Source organism: Diospyros lotus, chromosome 6 (genome assembly GCF_014633365.1).
Source record: "Diospyros lotus cultivar Yz01 chromosome 6, ASM1463336v1, whole genome shotgun sequence".
Lineage (NCBI taxonomy): Eukaryota > Viridiplantae > Streptophyta > Magnoliopsida > Ericales > Ebenaceae > Diospyros > Diospyros lotus.
Window position 1 is genome coordinate 1,042,376 of NC_068343.1, and position 20,580 is coordinate 1,062,955.

Sequence of the window (20,580 nt, forward strand, 5' to 3'; positions counted from 1 at the left end):
AGAGAGCGGAGAATTTTGAACCAGAGGAAAAGAAGAGATTGAAGGTGACGTCTACGGTTTGACTTATCCAAGCCTGTATTTAATGGGGGTTAGGATAGTTAACTTTGGAAGCCAAAATCACCGACTTGGAGCTCCCAGCTCGCATTAGCTGTACCGCCATTGCCATTCACAACTCTGTTCCCTTTAGAAAATTCAAAGAAACATAACCCCTTTTGCTCATAAACATTAAGTAAATTTAATTTCACTATTAAATGTTCAATATTTTGTTACATTAATGCTAATTTTAGATTCGGTCAAGCATTCAAAATAATAATCGACCAAATCTACAATTATTGATTGACGCCACATAATCTCAACCGTCCATATACAGCGGGACGCAAATATCTTGTAAATTTTAAATAAATTAAATTGATGTTGAATAATATGAATTTAAATATTTTTTATTTTTTTGAATAATTATTTATTAGTGTCGTTATTATCTTAGAGATGGGATTTCTTTTTCCCTTCTAATTGTGAGTTTTGGATTGAAGTAATAATCAGCGCTTTATCTTTCACATGGATTTGAACTTAAAAGTACAGATTTCTTCTAACTCCCTCAAAGGATTCTTAAAAAAGAATAGACATTTATTATATGAACTCTAATCTTAATAAATTATAAAAATATTAAAATAAATATTATCTATAAAAAATTTAATTTTAATAAATCTCAAGATGTTAAGAAGAATCCTAATTATAGTAGATCTTGTAGAACTCTATACTTCTTTATAAATATATGTATTCTCATTCTAAAAAAAAATGCATATCTAATTTTGCTTTCAATTCAATACGGCATTCAAAGTATTTCATGGGAACTGTCATGCACTCTCTGATTGTTGTTTTTCTTACAAAGTCCAAGCAATTTGATGGTTATATTTTCAGTTAACAAATTTATTGTTGTATTCGAACGATAACAATAAATGTTTATTTAATATTAAATATTATTTATTTTATACATAAGTTTGTACTATCTAATTAAATCAAGATTATAATAGCATTTACAAAAGAGATAATGGGCCTGTTTGTTGTAGCTTAAAAGTTGTAATTTTTAGCTTCTAGATTCAAAAAAGTTGGGATGTAGTGTTTGTTTTAACTTATGGAATTCTAATTTATAGTTTCTACTAGCTTTTAGAAGAGGTAGAAGCTGGCTTTTTCAAAGCTGGGATACCCCAACTTTTACAACTTCTGCTTAAATAATTACATTTTTTTGACAATTTTGCCCTTATTTTTAACAAAGAATTACCCTTTTGTCTACGCAATCATGGATTTTTCTTCTCCACCGCCATCTCCATTTTCAGATCTCTTCCTTTCTCTCTCTCTATACTTTAATTAATTTTTTTATAATACTTAAAACTTATATATATGTACTAATTAATTTTTAAATTATCATTCTATAACTATTAAGGGTATTATGGACAATTATACAAAAATAAGTTATTTTACAGTTTATGATATCAAACACCACAACTATTTAACTACAACTTCTAAGAAGTTGCAACAAACAGGTTCACAACTTATTCTAAGTTTTAGAACCTATAATCTAAAAAGCTAGAAGTTATAATTTCTTTAATTAAGCTGCAACAAACGAGGTCAATATAAGCTGAGTGTATAAATTATGCGTATAAATAATATTTCTAATTTAAATATTGCGGTCAATTTTGTGCCTTCATATTTATTTGTTTTGCTTACAAACTGAGTGTTTGCAAGCCCATGATAGGTCAAAGAAGAAGCCCAAAACCTCTTTCGAGTCTTAGAGATAGTCTTTGGATGACGCTTTGAATTATGGCCAGACAATAATGCGTCAATTCATCTCTAAGATTTTTACTTAGAGATAAAAAAACAAACGATTTCAAAAGGTGTGGATATAGAATTATCCTTCGATATAACTTTTTATATAAATTATTTGAATATTTTTTTATTTTTCAATCAAGACTAACTTAAATATTAGACTAGGTGAGAGGAAAACACTTGGATATGAGAGGTTGGACCAAACAAAATATGAATATAAAAAAACTATTTTAGTACGTTATAAAGATAAAATTCTCAAAAATAAAAGCAAAGCAAACCTAACTAAATTATTAAATTATTTATGTACATCATTTATGTATACTTTAGATTATATAAGACACATAAATAACATAAATATCTCTCGCCTTATTGCGTCTCATTGCGCCTTAGAGCATCTCCAACCAATGTTCCATTTCCAACGCCAATTGCAAATTGGCGCAATAACCTTTCCAACGAATACAACAAAATAGTATTGGGCATATTTTTCAATCACTAAATTTGGTGTTGAGTGAATAGTACAACACTAATTTGGTGTTGTACTATTCATCAACACCAAATTTCTTTTTTTTTATTTTATTTTCAATTTTACCTCTCTTTCTATAACTTCAAAATAATTTATTTCCTTTATATCTTTTATCACTTTTATTACATTTGTATATTTTGATTAATAATTAGAAATATAAATTAAATTGTTATAAAAATCATATACTGATGAAAATATTTTATTAAGATCTATAAAATGTGTATAATATTGAATATATTTTAAAATATTTAATATATTTTATAAATAACATGTTAATATAAAATGAACTATTTTTGTTTATGTATATGATTTTTTTATTTTAATAATTACTTAATAGAAAGAAAATATTCTTAATGCAAAAATTTAATAATATTTATTTATAAAATATTCTTTAAAAAATCTCTTTTACACCAATTTGGTGTATGGAGCATGGCCGCAGCCATGCAACCAGCAACCGCACACACACACACACACATAAACCAGCAAACGCGCACACATATATATATATATACACACAGCATGGTCGCAGCCATGGCAGCCGCGGCCATGAAACTTAGCACACACACACATATATATATATACACACACACTCACACACACAAAAGCATGGCCGCGGCCATAAAAACCTCTGCACCGTGCGGTGTAGAGGTTTCAGCAACCCCTGCACTGCGAAGTGCGAGGATTGCTGAAATCCCCACATCTCGTGGTTCGGGAATTTCTGAAACCCTCGTATCGTGAGGTGCGAAGATTGCTGAAATCCCCTCATCTCGCGGTGCGGGGGTTTCTGAAACCCCCACATCATGAGGTGCGGGGGTTGCTGAAACCTCCCCACCGCAAGGTGCGGAGGTTTTCATGGCTGCAACCATGTTTTTGTATGTGTATATATAAATATATGTGTGTGTGCTGGATTTCATGGTCGCAGCTGCCATGACCGCGGCCATGCTGTGTGTGTATATATATATATGTGTGAATGTGTGCGCGCGCGCGCTTGTTGGTTTATGTGTGTGTGTGTGTGCGATTGCTGGTTGCAGGGCCACAGCCATGCACTCTCTCTCTCTCTATATATGTGTGTGTGTGCTGGTTGAATGGCCGCGTATATATATATTTATATGTATGTGTCTATGTGTATATAATACGGGAGAGAAAAAGAGATGCAAGACAATAGTCGGCAATGAGAGAGGTGATCGGAAGAGAGGATTGGTTGTGGGATAAAATAGGTATTTTATAATTTTTAGAAAATTTGATGGGACACGGGCTATGAAGAATAATTTTTCAAGCTGACAATAAATTTTTTTTTTTTATGATCTAAAATGTACATAATGTACTTAATAACATTTTTTTTCATTAAGATGGCGTAGGGACAGCGCACGCGGTTGCGTCATTCAAAAATGTTTGAAAAGTCGTCGTCTGTCGCTTCCGTGAGGCATTTTCCAATTCCTCGTACCCGATTCTTTGCTCCTAAAGCTAAATCCTTGACGATTACGAGTGGAATCGTTTAACTCGTTGGCACGTGGCGTATTGACCGCCGAATGGAGCGTCGTCTTACCCCGCTTGCCTTGTATCCTTCTCAGCAGTTTCGCCACGTGGGCTCCTAAGCTCCACATTGACGTTGACTTGGCACGTGGTCATTTTCATAATTAATGTTTTGGGTAACATTTAATATTAATTTTATCATATATTAATATTTATAGTGAACAATCTTTACGAGAGTTGTTTATTATGAAAGTGAAAATATAATATATTCATATTAAATATTGTAAAATAAAAAAAATTATATCACCATAACATTTTCATTCTTTCTAACCTCACTCTATTGATTGTGGAAAGAAACCCTCTTCAAGTTTTTATATCATAATTTTGTTCGATGCTCACTAAATTAGTTGCGCTTATAATTAAAGATTAATTTTAATAGCATATTAATTAGTTACAACATATTAACTCTTATATTTTGATTTTTTTGTGTGATAATCTAATTTTTTTATTATTTTAATTATACCCTAATTTGTATTTTTGAGTTAATTTAACTCCTTCATGTACTTTGAGGTGAACAAGAATAAAGTGTGATATGTATTTTATTATCTTAATTTACCTCATTTTTTACACATAAAAATATAAAGATTAAATTGATTCAAAAATTTAGATTAAAAAATGTAATCGAAATGACGAAAAATTTGAATTGTCATATAAAAAAATGTCAAATTTAAATTTAAAAGTGTAATCGAAATAACGAAAAAATTGAAAAAAAAAAAACTTGAAAGTATGAAATAAAAATATTAATTTAGCCTATGTATAAACAAGTGTGGAATTTCAAATATTAGAACCATAGCGTATACGTAGGGGCTTTTGATTTTTGGCAGCTGCGTTTGCTTTGCTTGTACCGACGAACTAACACGATTGATGTTTTGGGTGGTAAAATTAGATGGCCGATTAATTGGACCCATACATTAAAGGGATTTCCAATTGAAAATTGCAACAACGACTTGTCATCTGAACAAATGAACGCAAAAGTAGTTCACACCAGGCAGAGGACAACAAGGCAAGGCAAGGCGGGCCACTAGAGTTGGAGCGAAGCTCTTGAAGGCACCCTGAATTCCAATTTCCATAGTGGTGGTGGGGGCCAATTAATTGGAGAGATTGGGGCCTAAGATCGTAGCCATTGGTCCAATTTTTAATTTGTTCTATTGGTCCAATTTAAAATTTGTTGGGTTAGGTGTGCCGATGATGACGGTGATAATTTTTAGCATAATATTAAAAGTTATGATTGATAATAGTATTATCAGTTATATGTCACATTTTCATTAAAAAATATATTAGATGAAAAAAATAATAATACATAATTTTTTTAATTTTCAGTCATAACTTTTAATATTATTGTAATTCTTATGGTAATAATATTTTTAGTGACACTTTATATATTAATATTAATATTAATATGATATAAAATATAATATATTATTATATAAATATCATTAAAAGTTGTAAACAATAAGTGAGTGCTGAAATGACGTTTCTATTTTCAATATCCAACGGGTTTGAAGTTTCAAATCCAGATGGCGAAAGAGATGATGATGATGATGATGGCATTATTGTCACTTTGGGAGGGTTGACATGTAAATCAGTGAGTTTGTTGCTTTAGGATAAAGCATAGCATCCATTGAATCTTTGAAGAATCAGTTCTATTCTACAATAATACATCGGCAAAGTGGTGCTTGTTTTTGCTTTTCAATTCAAAATGGGGGGCTCATATTCCCCCCACCAACGTGCACCTGCGTGCGTTTACACTCTTCAAAATTTTTTACATTTTGGGGCATTTGTTAATTAAAATAAAAGAAAAATAAATAAATAAATAAATATAAAAAGTATTTCAGATATTTAATTTTTTTAACGTATTTATTAAACCATTTCTAAAAAATTTTTACGTGACCTCTTATCTCCTTCTTTCAAGATAAATTTATCTTACAGTTTTCAAATATACCTCAATTACCTATATGTCCCTTGTAGAATAGTTATTGTCATTTAATATATTTTAAAATTTTAAATTTATTAAAAAACTTATTCATTTAAATCTTATAATTAATATTATTTAATATATTTTTAAATTATCATATGTTTTGACAATTTTTAAAATTTAAATAACATTATTTCTTTCACTGATTCTTAAAATTTAAATTTCTCTCTCTCTATATATTTTATTAACTAATATAATTCATTCACCCATTTTTAAATTATTTTATTCAATTTTATTATATTTTATTATCTATTATAAAAATATATTTTGGTCATTTTTAATTATTTAGGTGAAATTATCGTAATTCTAATAATAATTATTTTTACTTTTTAACTATTTTTAAATCTATTTTTGAACATGAATTTAGAAAATAAAATTTTATTTTTATTTTTTTGACAATTCATATTAATCATAAAATACTATTTTAATCATAAATGTGTTGCTGATGTTAACAAATAATTTTGAATGAATTTGGTAATAGAGATATTTTGGTAAAACAAACTCTTATCTAGATACTTATCATATGCATTAACAAATATATATATAAAAAAAATATAAATATTAGTGAATTCCAAAAAATTTAACAAATAGTCCAATAAAAATTTTAGAATATTTCTCAATCTTATCTTAATAATTTCATATCTTAGTTTGAAAAACATTCTAAACTTATTTTGATGCATTTTATTTTACTTATTTTAACAAATGCTCCCTTAGTGGGAAACTGACACAAATAGAATATGAAATAAAAATAAAGAAATAATATTTTTAAAAAATATAGAAAACGAAATTAAGGAAAAAAGTGTAAATAAAAAATATAAGATTATTTTTGTAAATATAATTTTTAATATAAATATTTATAAAAATAGTTTTTAATTTAAAAATAAATATAAATTTCATGACTCATTTAAACTAATTATGAAAATAATTAAAAATTTTAAGTTAGAGTTTTTTCCATCTCTAACCTCTCCATGAACGGAAATGTGTTTTTATTGCTTTTATGTTATTTTTTTTTTAAATTATGAAATGATCTCAAAATATTTTCAAAATATCTAAAAGGTCCAAAAACGTTTAATCTTACAAATCCAAATGTTGTGTCCAAGAAAATAGCCCTAAACCCAAATAAATAGGTTTAAAAACTTATTAGAAAAAGAAATCTATGAAAACAATTTATAGGTGCACGGAGTTATCGGAAGATTGAGTCACCTGAGAGACAATAATAGAATGACCAAGATCAAACGACTGAGATTAAGAGACAACCGATTGACCTCACCCGAGAGCTTTTCTTAAGGCTTTCAAGAGACCTTTTGGGAATTCATGTATTACTCAACCATTATTATTTGGGAGATTATCATAGGTCACTCAAATCCGAAAATCTTTGTGCCAACCACACATTAAACCCTTTCAGGAGACGACAAACTCAAAGAGATTTTATCTCGAAACACAACTCATGTGAGATTGTGAATGACAGAATCAATTATGCATTTGAGATACTCACTTACAAATCTAAGAGAAAGCTCGAGATGCTTGCCAGAGATTATGGATCTCATTCCACTTATTCTCTTTATTCTTATAAACGAAATACTTCTCATCTAGTAAAGATATGCTCACACAACTCTATTTAAATTACTTAATTTTTATATTCTACATTTCAAACGCGAGACTAACTTAAAGATAAGAGAATTTGCAAAGAAAATCACTCGCGTTGCTTGTCAATTTTTTTCTCCATAAGTTTCCTAAAAATTACATCTAATATAACTCTCTCACTATAAATAAATTTATTATTATATTTTACAAAACAACAAGAATGAATGAAAGATACTCTCAAATCAGTTTAACACCAAGCTCAAACAGCAGAACACACTAATAATAAAATATCTATTGAAAATAATAAAAAAATATTCTCAATCAGCCCCAATACTGCAACGTCGTAGTCGTGGAAGAAGATGCTCTGCTCTGTCGAGTCAACACTGCATTCCAAAGTCGCGTTTGGATTCTTTTCTTTTAAAGATGCGTCTGCGTCTGCGTCTGCAAGGAGAGGAGAGGGCTCGCCGTAATTGACCGTAGGCTCTGAAAAAGAAGCCAACTTGATAGGGGGACTTTATGACTCAAATCAGAGGACACCGGCCGCCACGCCATGGGTTTGTCGTCTCTCCGGATGGAAGCTGCTGCCAATCCAATCTATTACAAGACTGCGTAAGGAATCGAAACCGCTTGCAGAAAGAAGAGAATTCTTCCATTGGCGATTTCGCCATGTCGAAGAAAATTTGGTGAAATGAAATCTACGCAAGTACAGTACAGTACAGGTGGATGCATACAGATACAGATGCTAAGTACCCTTCTCCTCCAACCTGCTGCTCTTTCAATTCAAACGGCCTTATCTGAATTCTTTACATTTAATACCCAAATGAGTGTGTATTAAGGTGCAAACCAAACAAAATGTTAATTACTAAAATGGGCCCGTTTTAGGGTTTGTGGCCCAATCAATATTTCATGGGCCTTCCTAACCGAACTTAAGACGTAACTGAAAAGTTGTCCTCCTGTTTAATGCTTCCTATCCATCCACTACAGATATATATATATATTTTTTTTCATGGGTAATAAATATAGTTAACTAATGATAAATATAAAATATATTTACTCTATCTTCATTTTAATATTTAGATAATTTTTTAATTGATTAAATAGTTTAAAATATGATACACTTATTATCAATTAATAAAATTATTTTGATATTTAAAAAAATATAATATATACACTCTATTTATTCTCTGCCCTTCCAGTTTTTGATCTGTATTCTAAATATTGTGACACTCTTTTAAATGGGTGTAAGCACATCACTTAGTCATAAAAATACATGGAATCTTAGTATAGAATACATTTATTATCTTATTGTTGTTGTTGGAAATATAATAATTAAATTTTTAATGCAGGAAAATAAAACTAAGGTAGAGTTAGGTAAGAAAATCGAGATGACCAAGCCCAGAGAAAGTGGGAAGCTATTGCCTGGGCTAGAACTCATATCGTTGTTTGGGGGAGAGCTCGTGCCAAGAGAGAGATCAACAAGCTTAGGTCTCCTAAAGAAGTAATTATAGATTTGAATAAATGGTAGAATGTTGAAGTGGGAGAAAAGTGCAACACTCCCAGGGAGAAATCTTCGTTGTTTGAGAGAGAATAGCTATAAGGCAAAACACCATTAGAAGGCACATGAGGATTCCTCCCACACAAGCTCTCTGATTTTTAAGTCAAACACAGTCACGATGACGAATTAGGTGAAAGTGGTACGGGATAAGAAGCATTCGTCTATTCGGATGAGTAAACAACTTAATAGAGTGCTTAGGTGTTATTATGTGAGGTTAGAAGATGAAAGGTCCAAATATCTAAAGAAGATTCCTTAAATGAAGTGTTGGGAGTGAGTATTTATACCCCTTAAATGTCAATAATGGGATACGTGACACACATGCACAAGGGTTGTATGAAGTTGACTCGGGTTAAGCACATATTAGACTTAGAAAAAAACTCTCAAAGGAATATAAGCCTATTGATTCCTTAGTGAGATGGAATGCTTTGAGGCAGATTACCATTGCATGGGGTAATGGCTGGGTTGTTACTATGTGGAGAATTATTCAACAGAAGATATCTCTTGTTGTCCTCCCCCATAGAGAATTACTCAATTAAGAGAATTAGTGATATACAATAATTTAGGAGAATATCTTTTGTTCGTGAACTGTTCTTAAGGATGTCGTTCATCCGAGAAAAATGTTCTCTGAAAGAACTTCTTCTCTTAGAGAATGACACTTCATATGAGAAAATGACATAAACCCCTTAGAGGTTAGACTACTATACTTACATAAGTATATTGTTCAATGTTGAAAACATACAAGTAAATTTTGGAATCGCTCCTACAGTATTTTTTTTTTTTTCCTTTTGTGTCATAAACAACAGTAACATCAATCAATGCTATTTTTTTTTATATAAAGTTTAAAAATTTTGATAGATTTCCAAACCCACTTGAGTATTAATATAAAAGTCTGCTTTCTTCCATGAAAGCCCACATAAGAGCCAGGCACAAGAGGTCTACCTATTTTATAAATTATATTTAATATTTAATATTTATTAGATTAACCAAAACTTAACGACTTATCAGAACCCACTAATTCCTCCTCGGCTCACTATTCTAATTTGTAATGATATTCTCAACTGAAAGTAAGGATTGAGATTGGGACAGAAAAGCATCATCACCACCGCATAGTCAATTGCGGCACCGCCCCAACTCAATTAGACAGACTTCGAAGACAGTTATACGTAAGCATCCGCAACCTGGCAAACGATCTAATTGATTTAGTTTGATTTTGAATTTTGTTTACATATCGGGTTTATGGACTTATCCAGCCCAATCTTGTAAGTAATGTTAGTATTATAGAAAAGAAAAAATGTTATATTATTTGGCGTCAACTAATATAATATTTGTTCATTATCAATAAATGTAAAGTAAAGAGGGTGGATGTGGGCCACAGATAGATTTTCAGAAACAGATATTTTTAGGATGGTGGCCATAGATAAATTTTCAGGCAGGAAAGAAAGAATTAAGAAGGAAATAATACAAATTTATATCTTTTTCTTTCTTGTCTCAAGTATATAAGGTGAATTTCTCTATTTAAAGTACTTTAAAGGTTCTTCTCTTAAGAATTAAGAATTTAATGTCTTTTGAAATTCCTCACTTTACACAACAAATAGTATCAGAAAACTCTCTTGTTATAGTGTTGTGCTTTCTAGTCTTTACAAATAAAATTATGTTAAAAACATATTCTATAAATCTTAATTTGTATGGCACAGGTTTTAAGATCATAAAAATTTGATCTTATTGTATAAATTTTACACCTGAGACCCAACTCAGATCAAACATGAATTTAATTATGTTAGCTTGATTCAATTTTAATTTGTAATTGGGTTAGTTTTGAATTCAAAATTCTAGATTAGATCATAAATAATTCAAATTCAAAAGTATAAAATAGGAATGCACATAGGGCATAGGTAAAGGATGGAATGCATAAATGTCTGGGACGCCAGAGATTTATACATTTCAGACTAACCGAGCAGAGTCCCAAGGCCCGAATAAACAACAATAAACTCCAGCAAAACAGTAGCCTCTCTCCATGGATGGGCAAATGACTCGGAATTATAAAAAGAAACACTGGGTCCAGATAGAAAGTCATTCAGCAATTAGCTTACAAGTAGGTAAACTAAAGGAGAGAGAACTCAAGAGGTGGTTATATCAGTAGTGTCTTTCTTGTGTCTTCTGTTATGTTGCTCAATTAGCAGCAGCAGCAGCAGCAAGGCGGCCTTGGCTGGCTGTCAAGCCATTGGGGGAAGATCTTGCCAGTTGTGAGCTTGCTCTTTCCCAGACACACTTGGTGCCCCAAAGCATAAGAAACTCTTACTCAGAGACCCTTGCCTGCGATGGAGATTGGGTGGTGGTGGTGGTGGTGGTGTTCTATCATTGCTTACCTGATTCGAGCAAGAACAAGACGGCCCTGCTCCTGCAACATCACTCTCCCCATACAACCCCATTTGCTTGTCCAAGGAAGTCGGCGATGACAGGGACGATTTGGAGAAGGAGCTTGAGCGTGATCGACGTTGACAGCCAACCTGTGGCACGGCCTGCATCACGCCCTGCACCAATCCTGAAGCGAGCCTCTTCTTGGCTGTTGGACTTGGGAGGTTACTTCTCACAGAAAGGGTCCTCTTGTTGTTGGGAAGCGATGGCGGTGGCCTTGAAAACCTTTGTCGAAGTGGGATTGGAGTCTCATCCAAAGTACTCGCTGGTTTTCTCTCTGCCATTTTCTTGAGCCTCGCGTTCTTTCTTTCTTTCATCCTTCTAGGCCAATGGAACAGGCGTTTCAATCCTTGTGCTGCATGGTTTACAGGAGTTGGCTTCTTATGATCCCCTGAATCCGGTGCATTGCGATTCTCCACAGTAGAGTCGTGTTGTTGGCTCAGTTCGGTTGATGAACTCGGTCCTGCACTGCCACTGGCATCCGAAACATTGTCAATGCCTGTGTGCAGGAAGATTTCTGCATCAGAGATTCTGAAAGAAGTTCCAGGACTGCCGATACTTCGCATCCTTAGGTGAGAGGCTATGGTTCTTCTAGCCGTATAGTCTTGACAACTGAAGATTCCCCCTGCTGAAATTAACTGCCTTGTTAGTATATCCGATGAGGCAGAATGTGGTCGTTGCTTGAGGAGATCAAGTGGGGTCATGCCATTTGAGTCGCGGATGTTCACGTTGATTGAACGGGCACTCATCAGGAGCTCCACTAAATCAGAATGAACATTTCCAGCAATGGCCACATGAAGGGCAGTTCTACCATCGGTATTCTTGGCATTTATGATGCCTTCCACATCGAACAACTTTCCACAAACCAGTTGCTTCACGAGCTCGATCTGACGATCCAATCTATGGAAACTGGGAGTTTGGAAACCAGACATGACCATATGTAAGAAAGTCTCTCCAGCATTGTTTTTTAGATAGATGGATGAAGGAGATGCCAAAATTAGAGCTTCAACCACGGCTAACTGGCCTCTGTGAGCAGCCACATGCAATGCTGTGTTGCCATTATTGTCTGTGGAGTCGATGATATTGAAGGATGATATCAGATATTTCACTACCTGCAGGAATAACACGATTGATTGTTCTTTAAGTTACATAAACAAACTACTGCGAATAAGTAAAACTGTGAGGGAGTGTTCTTCTTCATCCAAGAGATTCACCAAGGCCCTTTTTCAATTTAGAGCCAATTAGATACATAGACAATCTGCTAAAATGTTCGGAAGATTCTAATGAAATGTCAGAATTGTGGAGTACGGGGATGTCTATATCTTGTATCTATTCATACAAGAATGCAACCTTCATTTCAAATTGGATACAAACATCAGCCAAAAGTAAATGTATCCTATTAGAATTAAAGGTTGAGGTAAACAATAGCATAGGACGTGACTTAAAAGCTAAAACCAAAATGATGCGCGACTCAAATCCCCCCAACCTGCAACCTAGGCTGATCCTAATACAATTCGATCTCCAATCTGTTCATCAAATCCTTGGATAGATGCAAGGACATTTCACTCCGTACCATTTTGACTCCATAATAATCAGCATATATCGATAATATCGTCAGTGAATTATTAGGATAGAGTGCATGCAAGTGTGGAAGCAAAGTCGAAAGATGTTATCATGTTAGCTAAAATTAGCCGGAAGACAAAACAACAACATAAATAGATAACCTCATGCGTCCAACGCTACAAGTACCAAGCAAAATCGAAACTTGGGAAACATTGGAGACCTGAGAGATGGATAAAAACTAGGTTTTTGACCTTCAATTTGTCATCCCTGTGCAGTATCAAACAGCTTTCCTAGTTGGGAGGAAATACCTAAATAGTAAGGAATTGAAGCTGAATAGAAAAAGCAGAAGGTTCAAATTCACCATAACACATAACATATAGCCTCACCTCAGCCTGGCCTCTTCCAGCAGCTGCATGCAAGATGGTTGAGCCCTGCACATCCCTAAAAGCCAAAACATCAGAGCAATCGCCAAGAAATTCTTTCAGGATCTTCAAATTGCCTCCTCTCGCAGCAGAATGAATAGCCCTGTTCATCATCTCCCTCTTATAAGCAGAGGGAATCTCCACAACGTGCTCCATCTCTCTGCCATCACCCACCAAAAATCTGGGCGAGGCTGCAAAATCATAAACAACCTTGAAAAGCTCGGAATTCTCACTCCTTGCAGCAGCATAAAGTATATCAGTGACACCATACTCTCCTTCCCCAAAAACAAGCAGAGGGTCTTTCTCAAGGAGTTCTTTAACAAAACCCAAGTCTCCAGCGGAGGCAGCAGTGTAGAGAAGCCAGCCACCATACCCAGATCGGATAAGGGAATTTTGGTTGGCTTTCTTGGTTTCACACTGAGAAAAGAGTTTTCTGGCAACCTGAGAGCGGCACTTGGCAACATCATCAAACTGTTCTTCATCATCCCAGACGGTCTCCAGGCGGCGGATACGGCGGAGAGAGGTGAGTTTGATGAGGTTATTGCCGTCTAGGCGGAGGAGCTCCCGGACCAAGTCAAAGTGACCATTGGCAGCCGCCCAGTCGACTGGGGAAGCATACCACCATTGGTCACCAGTGCTTTCCCAACGGAGGGGGAAGTTTGAAGGAGGCATTTGAGCTGAAAGTTTTGGACCCAAACCCAAGCAAACCGAGATTTTCTAACAAAGGTAGTCTTTATCCTTTGCAGAAGAACTCCACAAAGTAGCGTTTCAATTACTTTGGATCGGTTCTTGAATCCAAAGAAGTTGTTCCTGCCAAGAAAATATATGCTTACATTGGAAGTTAAAACCCTGTTGAGTTTAGAGGCAAATTTACCGGGAAAAAGGTGATGTGAGAATACATGAAACCAGGAAAAAGAACAGGATAACCACTTGGACAAATTATGAATACCTGTCAAAGCTTGCAAAAGTTGACAACCGATTGTACCCTAAAATATTATCTTGATGAGCAGTTGAACAACCTGCAGTAATACTCCATTAGAGACTGAGAAAAGTAGATAAAGATGTACAGAAGAATCACATGACAACATAAAGTGATGACGCTAGGAACGAAGAGGAGAAGCTAATCAGGAGCAACTAGATGATATGAGAGAGAAAAAAGGTATGGATCCATCATTGATCACATTAAGCGGAACACAGAAAAGGAAAGATAACCTGCTAGCAAAAGCTTGAAAATCAGAAGAAAGATGTATTTGCAAGACGGAATTTTATTTAACAGTTCCTCGCTTCTTAAAACCTAATATAAAAGAGAATATTTTGTAGATATGCATACACAATGAATAAAAAAGAGAGATTCCTTTTGAAAATGTGATTTATATAAGTAATGATGGAGATATCAAGAGTGCATGCGTGAACAGAGATTTGTACTAAGCTGGTCGGTGTTGATGATAAAGCTGGAAAAGGCGATGATTTTACCCTGCAGTTGTTGGAGTAATCAAGAGGTCAGAGATCGGACCAGAGTGCTTTTAGGAAACTTTTTGGATTAGGGGTATTGTTCTAAAAATTATTTTTGGTTTCATAATCAAATAATCAAATAAATTTTAAAAACTACAAAATACATTTTCAATGTAATTTTACAATACACACTTTTATAAATGATCAAAATACTTGAAGGCTAATGCTTTCCAACAAAGGAAAGAAGAAAAAGAACTAAAGATTGTTCAATGAATCAGACACATCAACCATTGATAGGACTGTTTAGAAGGGAAAATTGAGAGTTGGCCTATTCGCATTTTTGCCCAAACGAGGACCCTATTGATGAAATAATTTTCTGGGTCTTCCCAATTCCGGGACTTCGAAAGTTTGAAACCCACCACTTCTCAATGGTCTGGAGCCTGGATTCTCAAATAAATAAATAAAATGGAAGCCAAGTCTATCTCTCGGTAGATCAAACAAAACCATATATAATACGCATCACCCAAATAATATGAAGTACGGGTGAGGATTTGTTCGGTTGACTGAATTGTTCAATTTTAATAGATTGAATGTGTATTAAAAATCAAATTAAACTAACTGAAAAAAATTTTAAACTGAAAAAATAAAAAATAAAATTGAAAAACCAAGCCGATAAAAAAAAAAAAGGAAAAAAATAAAAAAAATAAAAAAAACAAAATACAAAAATGAGGCAGTTTTAAAATTTCAATTGGTTCAATTATTTTAATTTTTTTCAAAGCAAAAATCAAACTAAATTAAAATAATTGAAATTGTCAAATTTAAAAATAGAACACTTAAACCAAATTAAATTGACAATTTTAATCAATTCAGTTCAATTATTTCGATTTAATCAAAATATTACTCACCCTTATATACAAATATTACAAGTCATTTTTTGAAATCATTTATTCAAAAGTAATATCACTAATAAATTACATTATTCTACGTAAGGTTTTTATTTATATATCATCAATTCATAACTAACTAAAAGCGTATTCTTCTCTGTGGTTCCCATAGTATTCTACCTACCTCCCTCTCCCCACCGGCACACAATTTGTGATTTTTGTTACAGGGTCGGTGGCCTCCCACCTTCCTATCTGCCAACCTTCAACTTCTTTGCCCAATTAAACACATCATACAAGCAAGCATGACGCCAGCACGACCAACTGCATTTGATGTTAATGATCTAAAATGATACCCACACAGAACTCTATTTTGAAAATTCATTCCATTCATTTAGAATGATTTTGCCGATGATAATTTCATACCCACAGTCATTTTAACAATATTTATTTTTAACATATAAATAACAATAAATTATATAATTATATGTGAATCTTCACATTATATATATGTATATATTTCTTTAATTGATCTATAACTTAGCAAGACATGACATTTCTTGGGATCAATAATACCATAAGAGAGCAAACCTTGGGACGGACTGTAAAATTGCTCATATATAAGATGAAAAGCCATTAATTTGCGTTATGAAAATTTTCTCTTTATAAAAAATATTAGGTATAAATATGATTAACTTATGTAAAGGAAGTCTCAATCTACTCAAATGTAGTTTATAATACCATTAATTTCGTTTTTAAGGTAAGGAGCAACCACGACACCCGTGACCCACCCAAGTTGAAAAATATTCAACTGTTCATCAATTGATGGCTGTCATACTTCGAACTATACCTTCGGCATTTATCCAATAGTTATCTGGCAGCGGCCGACAGCTCTACCCAATTTCTGCAATTAATTTATTTGCTAGTCAAGCACAGTGGCTCTCCTTGTTGATCAAGCTGTCTGGTTAGTTGACAAGCATTATCCATTTGAGAGGTTTCTCGATTCAGACAAGTTCTGTAGGGTGAGTAATGCTTTTTCAACATTGCCAAAGAAGAACTTTTTAAGGGTTCGATAACGCTGCAGTGAGATAAACTGGGCCATTTTCTTAAAATCACATAAATAGTTTGTTGGCTCACAAATACAGGAGTTATGTTTAGAAAAGGAAGAGTTTTATTTTGTTTTTTTAACTCAAAACGCATGATATGTTGGTAAAAAAAAAAAAAAAAACTTATCAATACTATCAGAAGTTAGCAAAAAAGTCATATTAGATGGATAAAATTTTTGTATAGAACTTCTTAATAAAATGAATTAACTCTTTTATATCCGTCCGTTCAAAGTAAAAAAAAAAATCACTTTAATGACTCAGTTTATGAATTGCTATCACTTTATTTCAAAAATAGTTATCAAATATAAAAATCATCATTCCAAAAAGATTAGATTGGGTATCATCCCACCCCCCTAAAGCCTACGATTGAGGGAGACTTGCTAGTTGGCAAGGTCAAGGAGGCTTGCACTTCTTCAGGAAATAATATTGATATCAATGCAATCGCAAGGTGGCCTAGTTATTTAAGGTGTTTGCAAGATACTGAAGCCTAATTGGGAGACTATCAATGTGTTTGTGTCGAGGGATTAAGGCTTTGACTATGCTTGCAAGCACTAACTCAAGTTCACTGTACCACAAAGAAGGAGGTGGCCATGTGATCAGAATCACAGCAGCGTTAGCTTTTTTTCTGCCTGCTTTTAACAACAATAATGCATGTGAAATGTCAAGTTCCTAATTGCCTTTCCATGTTCCAGAGATCTGACCTCTACTCCAAAACTGCATTTCTCACTTTAATTGGGGTTTGGAAAGCGACTTCACATGGGCACACATAAAGCGCGCAATGAATATGTCCAAACTCCAATAAACCCCACCTACGATTTAGACAGATTCATAGGACTCTAAACTCCATATATATGGTCTGCACCTAGCTAGCTAGCTAGCAGATTCATCTAAACATCTTCATTCACGCATTATTGTGATTAATGCATACTTGTTAATTCCAGGATGCCCAGAAAGGGGTCTCTTGAGTCTTGACCCATGCCCATCCAAATAGAACGATCATGTCAGCTTAGAAGGCCATGGAGAATGAGATGATGAAGATGACCCACCAAGGAGAGAATTAATGGTGGATCCGTTGATTGAATCTTTGAGAAATACTTTTTAGGCCACTTCTGCCAAGGTGGGACGTAGGAGGCACGATGAAGTGGCGATTGGCCAAACTGGATAATATCCATTCACTTTTCTATGGAATGGATCGAATTATAGGGCCATTCACACACATTTATATTAAGCATACATATAAGCTATAAACCATCTCTAGCTACTTTCCCATCATCTTATGTTAATATAGGCCTTCATTGATCTGGGTTTTATGTGGTGCATCTATTAATTATTCATTTAAATAATTCCTGGACTCGATAATAAAAGATTGGTGGGTTAGTCCCAGTAGAGAATTTCTAGTTCCCTAAATGAACCGAACCAGATGATGACCCGGAGGGGAACGGTTGTTGTCGAACTTCTAGCGGTTCAGACGTCTAGAATGCTGGCAACAACCCTTGTACATAGCAGTAAAACTTTTCATTTTGTTTTGATAGGTATATAATATGTTCATACCAACATGATGCACCAGTGACCTCATTTTCATGTTGAACCCTTGTTTTGCAATATCATTCATGCCAAGAGGAGGAAAGTGAACGTGGCAAAAATGGGGAAAAGAAAAAAGAAGAGAAATCACAACAACAGAATAAGAATATAAGACCCCAAAAATGAGCAATATAAATCTCGCAATAATTTACTAAAAAGAAATTTTAAGCAACTCTATTAAAAACAATGATAATAATTTAGTAAATACTTCAAGACATAATAAATACTTAACCAAAACTTCAATAGCAAAAAATAACACGAACAACTAATACATCGAGCTTTCAATTCATTTTCCCCCAAGCTTCTTCTTTGTCAAGTAGTTTTAAAGATCCCTTTTAATATACTAACATCATAAACATTTTCACCAACTACTTCTGTTTACGTGTTCATCTAGATATTGTGAAACATTTTATGAGAAGTTTCAAAAATAACCATACCCGTTAAAGCCTCTTCTCATCCGCATAGAACTGCAGTTTGCAGGAGCTCATGGCCATTCCTGCAGCATAAAATTATAATGCTTGTAATTGTCGTACATGATAATAGTACGACACAAAATATCACTTCTAGAGGGTGGATTGCTCTTACTATAGCAACTGCTTTATTTAAACGCTAGATAGTTGTTACGCACCATTATTACAAATTAACTTGGTTTCACAAACTTGAATATGCCACTGCAGGAATAGCTGAGTTAGAAGAAACACTTGGACCATTTGACATTATGATATTCCCAGAACATGTTTAAGTTTAATTGTCCACATTCAAGAGAAGCTGAATAATCGAGAAATAATAACAACAATTAAGTTATTACTTGCATCGAGGGTAATGCCTATTTCATTAGCATCCATCGAAATAATAAGGATCAATATGAAGTACACAGATTGAGATTAGTATTTAATTTCCTAAGATACAAGGAATACGCGGCATCATATCCTCTTCTAAAGTGCAATTCTCCATTGTTATACAATTAATGGCGCATGCATGTTAAGCAATTATTTCTGATCAAGGTCGAATCGCTTCAATAAGCAATCCTACTGATAACAAGTGATCTGTTAGCTGTTCCGTCTAGCAAATGTAAATGAACATAGGATGGAGGGAGCTTTTTGCCAGTACAGGCCCTACCTAAATCGATCTGGAACGAGCGGAGGATGAATTACCGAGGGAAGGCTCCGTCACATCACGCAGTAACTCCTGGAGGAAGAAATAGTTGAGCCATTTCATCAAACAGGTATCGGACATTGATATGATGATTTGTGCATGTATTGCCGCCGGCATCAAGATAGAAGACAAAAACGAAAGTGCAATAGATACCTGAATGAAGTTGAGAGTTACAGAAGTGAACATATAATTACTTCTGTGAATCGCCTCAGTTACAGCGTCTCTGTAGCTAGTAGCAGGAGTCCTGTTATTCTTCTAATACCATTAGCTAATGCCACCAATTAGGGTAGCAAATGACTGTGGGCCGCCCGGCCCATCTAGGCCCGCCAAGTTTGGGCCTTTGAATCTGTAACTGTAATGTCTGATAGATTTATTATGACTAATCAGAAGTAGAAACTCACCTTACTGTACAAATTATAGAAACTTCTTCGAAATAAAAATAAATAAATAAATAAATATAAGTACCCCTCATGTTTCAAATAATTAGATCCATCTCTACTATTTAACAATTACATCAAATTATCCTATATTTTTTAATATTGATTATTCAGGATATTTGTATCCAAAATGTCTTTATATACTTACCTGAATTTTTTAATGTCTAGTTTAGAGAAGAATTAATGTACCTTCTAAAACATAGAGTACACATTTTAATTTAATGAAACATAAAAGATGGCTCAAATCCATAATAAAACCTTTATATTTTTATTTTTTTTTTACAATAATTTAATTTTTTTATTATTTTAATTACATCCTTAAATCAATAACACATCTTGCCAATGTGTGAAAGTACTTGTGTTGTTGACGACCTTGAGCTAGATTGAGGACCTATAGAAGAAGCTGTCATTCTTGGGTAGAGCGAGCACTATGACTGCAATGGCGAATGTGCTGTTGTCAGAGGCCAAAAACATAAGCAGCGAGACATTGTGGGGGCGGCAAGACAAATCCAGTGGTGGATGGAGGGATCGCTGGAGAAAGGGCCTGGTGGTGGCTACTGTAGCGTGCGAAGGA

The 20,580-nt window shown here is 33.9% G+C and overlaps 1 protein-coding gene across 2 annotated transcripts; it reads right to left on the reverse strand.

Annotated features, from left to right (window-relative positions):
• Positions 1–10,828: 10,828 nt before the first annotated feature.
• Positions 10,829–20,101, reverse strand: LOC127803689 (uncharacterized). Of its 2 annotated transcripts, XM_052340115.1 has the most exons (6): positions 19,723–20,101; positions 19,534–19,602; positions 18,852–18,910; positions 14,344–14,413; positions 13,359–14,204; positions 10,829–12,521 (listed from the first exon to the last, which is right to left on the reverse strand). In XM_052340115.1, the coding sequence occupies exons 5-6, from the start codon at positions 14,064–14,066 to the stop codon at positions 11,208–11,210; spliced, it is 2,022 nt and encodes a 673-aa protein (XP_052196075.1). In that variant the 5' UTR covers positions 14,067–14,204; positions 14,344–14,413; positions 18,852–18,910; positions 19,534–19,602; positions 19,723–20,101; the 3' UTR covers positions 10,829–11,207. The 2 variants fall into 2 exon arrangements, with proteins under 2 accessions (XP_052196075.1, XP_052196074.1); XM_052340114.1 differs by lacking the exons at positions 18,852–18,910; positions 19,534–19,602; positions 19,723–20,101 and adding an exon at positions 14,607–14,773.
• Positions 20,102–20,580: the final 479 nt, after the last annotated feature.

Coding starts and splice junctions, on each gene's coding strand:
- LOC127803689 (XM_052340115.1), bottom strand. CDS start 14,066: ATGCCTCCTTCAAACTTCCCCCTCCGTTGGGAAAGCACTGGTGACCAA. Junction 12,522..13,358: donor CTGGAAGAGGCCAGGCTGAG/GTGAGGCTATAT, acceptor TTATTCCTGCAG/GTAGTGAAATATCTGATATC.